Source organism: Dromaius novaehollandiae, chromosome 14 (genome assembly GCF_036370855.1).
Source record: "Dromaius novaehollandiae isolate bDroNov1 chromosome 14, bDroNov1.hap1, whole genome shotgun sequence".
Taxonomy (NCBI): domain Eukaryota; kingdom Metazoa; phylum Chordata; class Aves; order Casuariiformes; family Dromaiidae; genus Dromaius; species Dromaius novaehollandiae.
This window is the reverse complement of record NC_088111.1, coordinates 4,363,424-4,377,215: the sequence shown is the minus strand read 5'-3', so window position 1 is coordinate 4,377,215 and position 13,792 is coordinate 4,363,424. Positions and strand designations below refer to the sequence as shown.

Here is a 13,792-nt window from a genome sequence, read left to right as displayed (position 1 = left end):
TGGCTAACACTGCTGCGCTGCGATGCCGTGCCGCGGACACGCAATGCTGGCGGGGACAGCGGCACGTCAGCCCGGAGACCGGCCGCCTGCTCAGCGCAGCAGACTGCAGCCTCGGCTGCTGCAGCGCGGCTGGTGCCCCTGCGGCCCGGCCCATCCGCCGACCCCCCCGGGCGGCTGGGCTGCTGCCCCGGAGCGGCTTCTCCGCAGCCCCAAAACAGAAGGATGAAACCAGCAGCGTGAAGTCAGCCTGCAGGCATTTGCATCCGGGGCCGTTTGCAACGCAGGGGTTTGCAGCGTCCTCGCCCACCGGCCACAGCTCAAGCTTGATATTCGGGCCTGATTTCATGAGCTTGGCTAAAAGCCCCGGGACTTTATAAATAAAGCTGAGCTGCAGCAGAAAGTGTCCAGGCAAGCATGAAAAAGCGGGGGCTTTCCTGTGCCGAAGCCAGGCAAGATGCGGGTCACTCAATGACCTGCCTGCAGCCGGGGTTTCGCTTCTCTTTGCTTTTCCCTTCAGAGCAGGGGCGTTGGACCTCCCGCGGGGAAGTCACGCGCCCTGCAAAATCCCCAGGAAGGTGCCACAAAACCCTCGTTATTAGTGACATGTGCTGGGACCCCATCGGGGACCCCGGGGCTGCTCTCCCGCGGGAATGGCGCTGGGAAGGCACCAGACGGCCATGGCCCCGGCGGCAGCAGGGATGGCAGCATCACGGCCAGCGCTTGCCGGGGGGGGGCTCCCGGGCAGAAGATGCCATCGGCAATGCAATATATACCGGGAACGCCGGGGCCTTGCTCGCCGCGGAGGCAGCAGACACCCGGAGCATCCCACGGCCCGGCAGGGCCCTGCACGCGGCGGCCTCGCGGCGCCAGGCCGTGCCAGCCACCCGCCCCGCTGGGCTTGGCGGAGGGAAAACAGTTGTTTTATTTTTTTCCCTGCATAATTGCTATTTTCTTCGCCGCACAGAAGAGCCGTGTCTTTCCCGGCCTCGCCACCATCTGCCTGCTGAGGCGAGAGGCGGCAGAGCCCGGCGGCGGTGGGGCCATGCGCCGCACCGGCCTCCTGCCAGGTCCTAGAGCCGGCCCGGCTGCGGCTGGAGGAGCGCGGGGGACTCGCGGGAGCAAAGCGGATCCGCCTCAGCGGAAGGGGGGGATTTTCTGCCGACCCTGCTGGATGGCTGGTTTCTGGCTGCAAACGATTCCTACGGCGGGATTTGGGGGCCGCGAGGCCAACGCCGTCAGAGCACCGGTCTGGCCGACACGACCCGGCTGGAAGGAAAATAAACCCCCACAATAGCCAGAGAAATAGCCGGCTCTGGGCGTGGGAGGAGGGAGCGGGAGGAAGGCAGCACCACGTGCCCGTCACGTACAGGAGTGGGAAGCTTTGCAGGCCCATGCGTGGGGCTGGGGGGCTTCAAATCCTCCCAGCCTCGTGGAAGCGCTTCTAGGGAACGTGTGGAGCGCGAACCCAAGCCCCTCGGCAGCGAGGCCGTCGGGTTTTGCCTTTGCGAGCACAACTGCTTCCCCCAGCGCAGCCCTTCGCAGCCTGCGGCAGCTCCCGCGCCGCGGTGTGCAGCTCGCATCCCCTAGGCTGAAGCCTCGCTGGAGCCTGGCGGAGGGCACGGGGATGGCCCGGAGGCGGCCGGGAGACACGGCGTTGCTCACCCTATTCCCCACTCTGCCCGTCACCCCTGCGGCGTGGCTGACGCTCAGGGAGAGGCAGAGGGATGCCGGGGGGGCTAGCAATGCAAGGGGGGGTCTTCAAATGTAGGAGGGGTCTTGCAATGTAGGGAAGGTCTTGCGTTGCAGGGGGAGTCTTGCAGTGGGGGGGGTCTTGCAGTGCAGAGGGGTCTTGTGAGGCAGAGGGAGTCTTGCAATGGGGGGGTCTTGCAATGCACGGGGGGGGTGTTGCAATGCAGGAAGGGGTCTTGCAACGCAGAGGGAAATTTGTAGTCTGGGGGCATCTTGCATTGCAGGAGGAGTTGTGCAATGGAGGAGGGGTCTTGCAATGCAGAGGGGGGTCGTGCAATGGAGGAGGGGGATGTGCAGTGTGGGGGGGTCAGGAATGGAGGAGAGAGTCGTGTAATGCAGGGGGATCTTGCAATGTAGAGGGGGTCGTGCAATGCAGGGGGATTGTGCAGTGCAGGAGGGGGATATGCAGTGCGGGGGGGGGTCAGGAATGGAGGAGGGAGTCCTGCAGTGCAGGGGGATCTTGCAATGTAGAGGGGGTCGTGCAACGCGGGGGGGGCATCGTGCAGAGCAGGAGGGGGATGTGCAGTGTGGGAGGGGTCTTGCAATGGAGGAGGGAGTCGTGCGGTGCAGGGGCATCTTGCAATGTAGAGGGGGGGTCGTGCAGTGCAGGGGGATTGTGCAGCGCAGGAGGGGGATGTGCAGCGCAGGGGGGTTTCTCGATGGAGGAGGGAATCGTGCAGTGAAGGAGGATCGTGCAGCGCGGGGGGGGCCGTGCAGCCCCGGGGGGGCCGGGCAGCGCCGGGGCCGGAGCGCAGCGCAGCGGGCGGCGGGGCGGGCGGCGCGGGGGTCGCGGCGGCGGCGGGGGGCGGCCCCGGCGGCGGGGGGCGGCGCCGCGGCGGCGGCGGCGGCGCTATAAGGGCGGCGGGCGGGCGGGGCGGCGGCGGCAGCGGGCCGGCAGCAGCACCGGCGGCACCATGACGGCCAACGGCACCGCGGAGCCGGTGCAGATCCAGTTCGGGCTCATCAACTGCAGCAACAAGTACCTGACGGCGGAGGCCTTCGGCTTCAAGGTGAACGCCTCGGCCGCCAGCATGAAGAAGAAGCAGATCTGGACGCTGGAGCAGGACGGGGAGGACTCCAGCGCCGTGCTGCTCAAGAGCCACCTGGGCCGCTACCTGGCCGCCGACAAGGACGGGCGGGTGAGCTGCGACAGCGAGGAGCCGGGCCCCGACTGCCGCTTCCTCGTGGTGGCTCACGGCGACGGGCGCTGGTCGCTGCAGTCGGAGCCGCACCGGCGCTTCTTCGGCGGCACCGAGGACCGGCTCTCCTGCTTCGCCCCCGCCGTCTCGGCCGCCGAGAAGTGGAGCGTGCACCTGGCCATGCACCCGCAGGCCAACCTCTACAGCCTGGCCCGCAAGCGCTACGCGCACCTGGGCCCGCGCCGCGACGAGCTGGCCGTGGACCGCGACGTGCCCTGGGGCGTGGACGCGCTCATCACGCTGCTCTTCGTGGAGCAGCGCTACAGCCTGCAGAGCTGCGACCACCGCCTGCTGCGCCGCGACGGCCGCCTGGTCGCCGCCGCCGAGCCCGGCACCGCCTTCACCCTCGAGTTCCGCTGCGGCAAGGTGGCCTTCCGCGACGGCGAGGGCCGCTACCTGGCGCCCTCGGGGCCCAGCGGCACCCTCAAGGCGGGCAAGAGCGCCAAGGTGGGCAAGGACGAGCTCTTCGCCCTCGAGCAGAGCTGCCCGCAGGTCGTGCTGCGCGCCGGCAACGACCGCAACGTCTCCACCCGGCAAGGTAAGGGGCGGCCGCCGCGACGGGGCGGACGGGCGGCGCCCCCCCGCCGGGCCCCCCCGCGGCCCCCCGGCCTCGCCGCGCCGCCGGCATGGCCCCCCCGCGCCCCCCCGGCGTCGTCGCCCGAGGTGCCGCCCTGCATCCCTCCGGCGTTGCCCCCCCGCGCTCCCTGGCATCACCTCCCGGGGTGCCCCCCCGCCCCCTTCAGCGTGGTCTGCTGCGGCACCCCCCCCCCCCCGATCCTTCTGGCGGCACCTCCTCGGTGTGTCCCCCCCCCGCTTCCCTGCATCCCTGCAGCATCGTCTCCCCAGGGCGCCCCTCCGCATCGCTCCCCGAGGCGGGGGGGGGGCACGGGGCGGGGGACACGGCGAGGGGCCGGGGGGCCGCGGGGCGATGGAGGGGCCTCCGCCTTGTTGGGGTTGGCTGCTGCCTGCCCGGCTCGTCGTGAACCCGAGGAACAAAAGCCTCCGCTTCCCCCCCCCCCCCCCCCCGGCCGCCGCCCCCGCGCAGCGCCAGCCCGAGTGCAGCGCCGTGATTGATGCGTCCCACCCACCCGGTCCCGGTTCTGGTCCTCGGTCCTGGCCCCCGGGGTCCCCCGGCGGGGACGTGGCGGGGCGTCGCGGGGTGCTGCCCGCCCCCTCCATGCCGCCGAGCTCGCTGCATCGCCGGCGATGGGGGCCGAGCCGAGCCGGGCAGGGAAACATGACCTACATAGAGCTACACAAAGGGAGCTTTGCCTGCGCGCCCGCTGCGCCTGCTTCGGCAATCTCGCCGGAGCCCGAGGCCCTTTTCCTCATTTTTTTTTAAAGAAAAGGGCTATGGTCTCCCCGCCGGGCTTTGTGCATCGCGGCCACATGGCCCGGCCACCCCGGCACGCGGCCTCGCTGCGCCAGGGCCCCTGCGCAGCCCTGCCTGGTTCCCACCCCGGCACCTTCGCTAAGGCTCCGGGTGCCAGGAGAAACCTCCTGGTCCCTAAACCTCCGGGTGCCCAAAAGTTGCTTTTGGAGGCACGGAGGGCGTCGGGGGCGATGCCGGAGGCGTGCGGCGGGGCCGGAGCCTGGGGCATCACGCTGCTGCACACACGCAGGTCACTGCACGCCGTGGGGCCCGTGCGAGCATGTCCCGCTGCGGCATCGCCCAGCGCGGCCGCCGCGAGCAAGCGCCGGGGCTTTTTATTTTTGCATAATATTCCAAGGTTGCAGCTCTGCCTGCGTTCGCATCCGGGCGGCTCGTTGCAGTGATTTCATCGCCTTGCTCCTTTCTGGGAGGAAATCGTGCGCTGCAACCTAGTATGTTAAAAAAATAAAAATAAAAATGAAAAAGATGGGGGTGGCGGGGGGCAGCTGGGGGGTATCAGCGCGGGGGCCGGGGGCCTGGCGAGGCCCGGCTGCTGCAGCCCTTTGTCCCCGCGCTGGGACGTGGGGAGGGGGCTGCGGCGCGTGGCGGGGGCGCCGCCAGCTTTGTGCGATTCGTGACGCTGCCCGGATGTCTTGGGGGGGGGGGGGGGAGGGAGGAGGAAGAGGAGGAGGAGGAGGAGGGGTGAAATCTCCCCAGCAACAGGGGTCTCTCGGCTCGCCGCAGTCCCTCTCCAAGAAAAACAGAGCGGCTGTGGGCTGGGAGGTGTGAAAGGGGGCTGGGAGGCTGCTGGGGGGGGGGGGGATGCTGGCGCTGCCGCAGCCAGCCGGGTGCTCGCTTCCCCCCCGCAGCAGCTCTGCGGAGCCCGGCGCAGCCAAAGCCCGTGGCAGGGGGCTCGGGGGGGGGGCCGCGCTGCAGCGGCTTTCGGTGCCGGCTCACGTTTGCAGCGGGCAGAGGCCGCTCAGCCTCCACGAAGCTGGCGAGGGGAAGAGGAGAGCCGGGGGGTGGGGGGGCATGAGGGGTTTTCTCTGCAGAGCCCCTCCGTGAAGGGGTCCCGGGGGGGGTCAAGGGGGTTCCTGGCTTCTCGGCGCTGGAGCCTGGCCAGCTTGGGGACAGCGATGTCCCCGGAGCACCGAGTCGGCACGTGGCTTGGAGCCTCCCCCCCGATGGCAGCCGAGCTCCGTCCCCGTGGTGCCCTGCGCGTGGGCAGCCGGCGGTGGGACCCCCCCCCTCCAAGATGGGCTGGGGGTTGTGGAGCGGAAAGGAGCCTCCTTGCCCGGCTGAACAGCTCATTGCGGCCCCGCCGCTGCAACAAAGGGCCTTTGTGGGAGCCGGGGTCCCGGGGGCAGAGCGCCCGCGGCCCCGCGCTCCCCCCACGCTCCCCCGGCCCGGCTCGCGCGGCTCCGGCAGCTCTGCGCCCCGGCAGGCTGCAGGCAGAGGCACGCCATGGCCCGTGGTTTGCTAGGGCTCGGCCACGTGGACGCGGGCAGCCGGCACCGCTTGGGCCCCGGCCGTCCCCTTCGGAGCGAGGGAAGGAGCCGCCGCGCGCCCCGGCCCGGGGCTGGATGCGCCTGGGCTCGGTTGTTTGCTGGGTACCGCTGGCTCGCGAGCCCCAGGCGCTGCTTCTCGTTTGCCCGCCGGACTCTCGGACCTGGCAGCGCGGAGATGTGCTGCGCGGGCCGGCGCTGCTGCAAGGCACGGGGGGTGCCGGCTTCTCCCGGCGCGGCTGTGCCGCGCTCCCGGGTGGAGGAGCTCGCTGCTTTGCTGGGGAAGCAGGGAAGGGCGTCTGCGCTTGCTCCGTGCCCGGCTGCCGTCCCTCCCCGCACACAGCGCTCCCGAACCCGCGTGCTGCAAACGCTGAGGCCGGCTCGGCGCGGGGCAGCCGAGCGCTCGCCCGCGATGGAGGATACTTGGCTCCTGCATCCAGGCTCCTGCAAACGCTGGCGCCAAATCCCCCGCCGTGTTGCAACTGCCTCCGTCAATCCCATCCTGCCTCCCTCGGAAGCAAAGACGTGAAAAACGTGCCGCTTCACGTGTCCAGCCTCGACGTCCCTGCCTTCGACCGCGGCGGGAGCGGCTGCGGCTTTGCAGGGCGCCGCGGGAGAACGTTTTCCGAGACCCGCCGCCGGCCCAGCCGCCGCGGTGCATCGCGTGGGCTGCGCTGCCACGGCTCCGCATGCCTATGACCCGCCGTATCTCCTGCTCCGGCTCCCTTACAGCCCTTTGAAGCCTCCTTCTGCAGAGCCCTAATTGCATTCCTTTCCGCTGAGTCAGCATAACCCAACCCAGCGCGGCTTGGGGGGGGGGGCCGGTGGGAGACCCCCCCTCCCCACCGGAGCTGAGCCCCCTGCATGAGCCGTCCCGCGGCGGCTGCAGCCCGTCCGGCGTGCTCCCGTGTGCTTGGCCCCTCTTTGCAGCCCCTCTTGCTGCCGCTGCCTTTCCCGGGCCCCCCCGCCGTGGGGCACGGAGAGGGGCGCAGGGCGTCGCGGCTCGGCGGGCAGCGCTTGGCACCCGGGCGGCTGCGGGAGGTGTTGGAAGCCGCCAGCGAGGCGGCGTGGACGGGCAGCGCTGCGGGGGCGGCGGAGGGTTTCGGCCGGGGAGATAAGAGCACAGACAACAAAGCCGAGCCCCCAACGCCGAATCCCCTTCGGAGGGGTGGGGGCGGCTATGCAAAGCGCTGGGGGCCCGGAGCCCGCCGGCTGCGCGCCGGAGCAGATAGCAGGGCCTGGCAGTGCTGCCGCACGCAGATGTGGGGTTGGAGATGCAGATGTGGCGGTCTGGAGCCGCCAGGTAGGTGTCAACACGAGGCGGTTTCCGTGGGGGAGTTTGCATTTCAAAGAGCGATAGCGCGGCGTATCTAGGGAAACGCTCCCTCTGCAAAGGTGGTGGTGGACGGGTGTCCAGCTTCCCCCAAACGGAGGGGAGAGGGCTTTGCTGCTGGATCTGCAGCGCGAGAGGGGGGTGCAAGCTGCAGACCCTGCAGCACCCGCCGTGCGTTGCAACGCCCAGCCCCCTCTGCAAAACCCGACCCGGGGCGCTCCGCTCCCTCGCCTGCTTTGGCTCCCCGCTCAGCTTGTGACTCGCATCCCACAAGTATTTTTCAGCAAAAAGCTGCCAAGCTGGCGAGCTCGGCCTCCCGGCGAGCGCGTTTGGCCCCCGGGGGCCTGAGCAAGCAGATCGTCTCGGCGCACGGCCCTGCCGGGGCCATGGTCTCCCTTCCCTCCCTAAGAGGCTCGGACAACTCGCAGATAACACGCGGCACCACGGTCCTTAAACATGCCATAGGCTGAGGATTCATAGGTGCTCTGGTGGCCTCTGCTAATGGGCTGCACAACCTGGCTGTCACCTCTCGGGGAAAAACTACGGTCCTTCCACACGTGAAATATCTAGAGTTGGTCTTCGCTCTGAGCGCAGCCTGTGCTGGTCCCTCCTGGCTGATGCTCGAGCACCCGGGTGGAAACCCGGCGCTGAGCCGGCCGTGCCCGGGGGGACCACGCGCGGGGGCCTGGGGATGCCCAAGCGCGCTCGGGCGAGGGGGAGGCAGCGCCCCAGCCCCCGCGGCCGCGTCCCCCGGGTGCCCCCTCACCGCCTCTGCCCTGCAGGGATGGACCTCTCCGCCAACCAGGACGAGGAGGGCGACCAGGAGACCTACCAGCTGGAGATCAACAAGGACACCAAGAAGTGCGCCTTCAGGACCTACACCGGGAAGTACTGGACCCTCACCTCCAACGGGGGCATCCAGTCCACAGCCTCCACAAAGTGAGTCCCGGGCTCTCCTGGTGGGACCGGCTGCTTTGGGCGCCTTCAGCACTCTGCACAGCCGGGCGCCGGGAAGGGGAGCGGAGGGGTGGGGAGCAGCCAGCCCCTCTGCCCCAGTTGCCTCCCCCTCTCCGAGACCGTTCCCGGGGGTGCAGGTATTTCTGTAGCTGCCCCACAACGGCAGTGCGAGCAGCAGACAAGCTGAGACAGTCGCCCCAAGACTCTTCCTCGCAAGGAAACGCGTTCCCTGGAAAGCCAGAGCTAAGCCTGGGCTTGCCGTGAGACACTCGGGAATTCCCTTAGGCCACGTAATCCTTCCCGGCATGCTGGGCCTGGCAAAACGCTTACCCCGCAGTTAAACCTGGCTGCGGGAGCTGGTCCAAAGCCAGGCTGAAACCCCAAAGCGCGTATGGCTTCCTCCCTCCCGCTGCCTCCGCTAACCCGGGGAGGGCACGGCTGGGAGGAGATCTTCCATCGGGGTGGTCGCCGCAGTCCCGCCTGGTGTTAAAGCATAAACTGGACAAATCCAGAAAGCCAAATCCAGTCGTGGCAGCCCGGGCAGTTCGGGGCACGCGAAGGTGCGCTTAGCCGCGCTCCCTCTGCCCGCAGGAACGCGAGCTGCTACTTCGACATCGAGTGGTGCGACAAGCGCATCACCCTGAAGGCCGCCAACGGCAAGTACGTGACGGCGAAGAAGAACGGGCAGCTGGCGGCCTCCATGGAGACGGCGGGTAAGGACGTCCCCCTGCCCGGCTGGGGTTAGCGGGGAAGACGGGCAAAACGCCGGGATGGGAAGCCTTCTCCAAGCGACTCCTCTTCCCACTGCGGTTGGAAGCGGCAAAGCGTATTTTCTCAATGACTCCAAGGAAATACCCTTCATTGCTGGAGGTGGACGTAGGGGTGGGTTGGCCCCGCTCCCTTGGTGGCCAGGGACCCGGCTCTGCCGTGCCTCGTCCTCCTCACGCCCACCTCTCCTCCCCGCGCAGGTGAGACCGAGTACTTCGTGATGAAGCTCATCAACAGGCCCATCATCGTCCTCCGCGGGGAGCACGGCTTCATCGGCTGCCGCAAGGTGACCGGCACCCTGGACTCCAACCGCTCCTCCTACGACGTCTTTCAGCTGGAGTTCAACGACGGCGCGTACAACATCAAAGGTGAGCCCGGCGCCGTGGACGGGCTTCGGAGGTGGGGTCGTTCCTTACTAGCGGCCGTCCGGGGCGCGGGAAGCCAGGCGAGACCCCCTGCACGCCCCGAGACCCCCGGGCTGCCGTGCGCCCCTCCTGCCTTTATGCCTTTTTGCCTTACCCGTTTCAGTGAGCACTAATTTTGGCCTCTTTCCTGGAAATTTTGTCACCTCTGCCCATTTTGTGGGCGAGCCAGAATCGCTACCGTGAACCAAATCCTGCGCTGGGTCCCGGGCTGCTCCGGATCCCACCGGCAGCCCAGGGCTCAGGCGCGGGGGTCCCCGGCTCTGCCGGGGTTCGGCCGTGGGAGCGGTCGCTCACGGGGGCCGCATTGTCTCCCCTCCTCTGCCCGCAGATGCCACCGGCAAGTACTGGATGGTGGGGAGCGAGTCGTCCGTCACCAGCAGCAGCGATACGCCCGTGGACTTCTTTTTTGAGTTCTGCGACTACAACAAAGTGGCTATCAAAATCAATGGCAAATACCTGAAGGGCGACCATGCCGGTGTCCTCAAGGCATCCGCCGACGCCATTGACGCCTCTACCCTCTGGGAATATTAATGCACTTTAGCGTACCTCCCATTGCCAACCTTTCTTTCCCCCGTCTTTTTCGTTTCTCCTCCCCGTACAAGGGTTTTCAGACCGGCTTGCCCTTCCCTCCCGCCGTAGAATCGTTGTGGTGGAGGTGGGTCTCCCTTAAGCTCTCTAAGAACTGGATAAATTGACCTGGAGAAGGTGGTGCAGCCTGCCTATAGATTTGTAGAGGCGTCTTTCTCTCTCCCCCGCCTCCTTCCAGGCTCGCGCGCCTTGGAAGCTCCCTGCCGTACCCCGGCCCGGCCCCGAGCATCGCCCGAGTAGTTTTTTTTTCCTCTCCTGTATTGAAAAAGGGAATAAGGTCACCTCTGTGCTCTCGTAGCCATATCAGTGCTGGCAGCGTCTCGCTCGGTCCTGCCAGCGTCCCTGCGGCCACCCGGCGCAGCTTAAAGCTGGACAATCTCCCGGAGGACCCGTCCTGCCTAGCATCCCTCCGAGCAAGGGAGGCCAGGGACTGTGCTAGACTAAACCCTGGCTCCGGGAAGGCAGCTTCTCGCCTCTCTTGGCTTTTAAAGACCTTTCTGTCCCCAGCCGAGGCATGAGAGGTGACCTTACATATCAAAACGTCCCCGGGATGGGGCTGGCGCATGCCGGCAGGCGTCCTGTCCGTAGGGATAGCAAGCGCAACTCCCACAGCCGTACAGGTGATGTACCGAGAAACTATTTTAGGGTGATGCTGTCTGGAAAGCCTCAGACCTTCATCTCTCTGGAGTCCCGCGCTCCTTTTAAATGGGGTTGTCCCTCTGCCCCGTCTATGCTTCTAGCTGCTGCAGGAGCATCTCAGACCCCGTCGGGGGGGTTCAGCAGCAGCCCAAGGCAGCTTCCCCGGTCCCCAGGGCTCATCGCACGGCTGTGCCTGGAGAGGGACCAAAACCGCGTTGGGAAGGGCGGTCTGGGTTCGATCCAGCCCCCTCCGGCGCCGGGAGCCTTTTGTCCCCAGAGCCCGGGGGCCGCGGGAGCCCGGCCGGCAGAGACCACCATCCCCGGGCGGTGGCTGGAAGCACAAACTGCAGATTTTGGTTTACAGAATAGAAAAGTTTGTAGCAAACTTTGCACAGTGATATTTGTTCAGTACCTTTTTTTTTTCCTCATAACCTACTGGAACGGCGAAGCTGGTCGCCGAACGCCTAGCGCCGAGTTACGGCTTGCCCGTCGCTCTAGCTCGGCTCCGCCGCCCCCCCGGCCGTGCGACGCGAGGGGGCAGCTGCCTGGTCCCACCGGCCCGAGGGGCACCTCTGCTTTGATAGCACGTCATCTCAACATTACTGGAAGCAGAAAAATGACCAAAACAGTATTTTTGTTAGTTCTCTATTTATATATGCTCGCCATGGCACTGTGTTACCAGCTGTTGTCTGTAATAGGTCTGCATTAGCGTGAAACGTGAACGTTTGTAATGGGTGATGCTAAAGTGTTCTTGAGGGTGTAGAAAGGCACTTTATCCTTTGGGGCCTTCCCGGCGGGGGGGTTTGCTCCCGGCAGAGGCTTCCCGCGGGAGCCGGTGCTTCGCCTCGGCCGCGCGCCCGAACGCGCACGCGGGGCTCGCAAGCCTTAACGCCATCCCGCCGCCGCAGGGCTGCCTGCGCGGGAGCTCGGTGCTACGCTGGCCGCGCCGCGCGCCCGGACCTTCCCCGCGAGGGGAGGGCGATAACTCAGCGACGGGGCCCCGGCGGTCAGCGGGGACCCCGGCCCCGGCGGTGCGACTCTACCTCGGCTCTAGCTCCCGCGCCCGGGGCTCGGCTTCGCTCGGGCGGTCGGACCGCGACCGGCCGCGCGGGGACCCAGGTGCCTCTCAAAGGAACGAGCGTCTTGGCGAAACCCTGCGTGACCCTGTGGCTCGGCACACACTTTCCGCTGGCCTTCACGCCCACCGCGTCTCCTCTCCTCCCGCCCCTCGTCGCAGTTCGAACCATGTAACTCCTGCTCTGGCTTCTTCCATGTGATGCTAGGTCAAGAATTTCTCCTGTCTCCTCTTTTATCGGGTGTCGTGACTCTCTGAAAACATCTCACTCTGAAGTTAAGTTTTGGGTTTGGTTTTGTTTTTTTTTTAAATTTTTTTTGTAAGTGCCATTTGTATAACTTAAAAATAGCTTCAAATGGAGAAAGATGAATAAAAACCTGCATTCGGAGATGAGCGCTTGGCGTGTGGTTTGTCGCGAGGTGCCGGCTCCGCCGCCGCGGTCGCTGGTGCTTTGGGCCCCTCCAGCCCATCGCTGTTCCCGGCAGCAGCCGTGATGGTGGCTCCATGGGAGCATCTGGGGTGGCACCTGTGGCCTCGAGCTGGCTCTGGGGGTCTCGGTTGGATGCACCCCTTAAGCGTCCGACATAAACTCTCAAGGCAGAATGGGGAACGGGGGCTTTCAAAGCAAGGGAGAACCACAGGGAGAGGCGAAACTCAACCATGCCGTGCTCTGGCTTGGGGCTGTGCTGGGACCGCCACGGCCACCAGTCCAAGCCGTGCTGCACCACACCATGCCACCCGGACCTCCTGCTTGACGCGCCCCAGGACAGCCCGAACCAGCCCTAGGGACAAAGCGACCAGACAGGATCTGGTGCTGTCACCGAGCACCATTTCGGCTATGAAGATGCAGTAAGGCATGGGCTCACCAAGGAGCTGCGGGTCACCTTCTTCCCCCTGCCAAACCCAGCCACCCCCTCCCTCCCTTGCCTACCTGGCTCCCCTGGTCCTGCCATAGCTCTGGCTCCTTACTCTCCCTCCTCTTCCTCCTCTCTGCCGGCGGGAGGAGGCACCTGGCCAGGGGTGATCAGGGCCCTGCAGGGTTTTCACCTGGGGCCGCTTTGCCCAGCTCTCCCCAGCCTCCGGGCTCCCAGCCCTTCACCCAGCCTGGGGAAACCGCAGCACCTTAAATCACTCTGCTTTAAATAGCGATTGCCTGCACATCTCAGGCTTTGAAGCTGGAGGGGGGAGCATGGGGGGGCACAGAGCCATGCTCCTGCCAGAGCTGCTGGGATGCGCCTGATCCTGGGAAAAATAACCAAGAGGATGAATGAGGCTGGGGGAGCCACGTTAGCCTCTCCCGCTGGGGCAGGCACCTTCCTGCCACCCATCTCCTTTCGAGCCGGCGAGGCCTTTCCCCCCACTTGTGAGCCGGGGTGTCGGGGTGCTTTGGGTGCAATCTGCTGAGCCGCTTCGAAAAGCAGCCGCGCGGGTGCCGGGCTCGCGAGCTCTCCCCCCAGAACAGCCGTAAGGCCCTGCTGGGCTGCAGCCGCGCTGGGCTCGGCCCCGTGGACCCCTTCTCCTCCGGGAGACCCAACGGAGCAGGACGGGGTGGCTTTCCCAGCGGGACCGGGGAGCCCCACGGTACCGGGCAGAACGGGAGCTGGCTGCGGGCTTGTCCCTGGGGCTCTGCACCCAGGCACCCGTGGCTCCCGGGGGGCCGGGCAGGGTCCTCTCCTCCGCGGCAGAGGGTCCCTCCGCGCGGCGGCTCAGCAGAACGGGCTGCCCTAAGCCCGGCACGAAAGCCGGCGCCTGGGTTTGCTCAGAGGCAGCTTTATTGACGCTTTGGAGCAAGGACGGCCTTGCCGGGTAATCAGCGAGCGGCCGTGCCTATCTCGGGACGCATCCTGCCCCTGCGAGCAGCCTCGGTGCAGCACAGTGGCGCGGCGCAGCCCTGGCCGAGGCTTGGATCTCGGTGCAGCTGCAACAACAGGTAAAACCCAGGGCACCGCTGTGCCTAACGCGATGCATTGCTCCCTCCTAAGGGCTTTCTTTTTTCCGAAGAAAAGAGCCATTTTGTGGAGGCAGCAGCAGCCCCCTCCTCCCCGGAGACCCAGGCAGGCACCATCTGCGGCCGCAGAGGAGACCCTGGGAAACCAAGGCTCTCGCTCCGATTGCGTTTACAACCCAAACGCCTTCCCCTCCCTTTTTTCTGCACTCCTGAATCACTGCTGCTTTTATCCCT

The 13,792-nt window shown here is 66.6% G+C and overlaps 1 protein-coding gene across 1 annotated transcript; it reads left to right on the top strand.

The window, feature by feature from the left end:
- Nucleotides 1-2,602: 2,602 nt before the first annotated feature.
- FSCN1 (fascin actin-bundling protein 1) lies at nucleotides 2,603-11,998 on the top strand. The gene is made up of 5 exons (XM_064520150.1): nucleotides 2,603-3,486; nucleotides 7,941-8,097; nucleotides 8,707-8,828; nucleotides 9,084-9,251; nucleotides 9,637-11,998. The coding sequence occupies exons 1-5, from the start codon at nucleotides 2,664-2,666 to the stop codon at nucleotides 9,837-9,839; spliced, it is 1,473 nt and encodes a 490-aa protein (XP_064376220.1). The 5' UTR covers nucleotides 2,603-2,663; the 3' UTR covers nucleotides 9,840-11,998.
- Nucleotides 11,999-13,792: the final 1,794 nt, after the last annotated feature.

What these genes read in the sequence shown, in the direction of transcription:
- FSCN1 (XM_064520150.1), top strand. Translation starts at nt 2,664, where the DNA reads ATGACGGCCAACGGCACCGCGGAGCCGGTGCAGATCCAGTTCGGGCTC. An exon ending in CAACGTCTCCACCCGGCAAG is followed by an intron (nt 3,487 to 7,940) that starts GTAAGGGGCGGC and finishes TCTGCCCTGCAG; the next exon opens with GGATGGACCTCTCCGCCAAC. An exon ending in CAGTCCACAGCCTCCACAAA is followed by an intron (nt 8,098 to 8,706) that starts GTGAGTCCCGGG and finishes CTCTGCCCGCAG; the next exon opens with GAACGCGAGCTGCTACTTCG.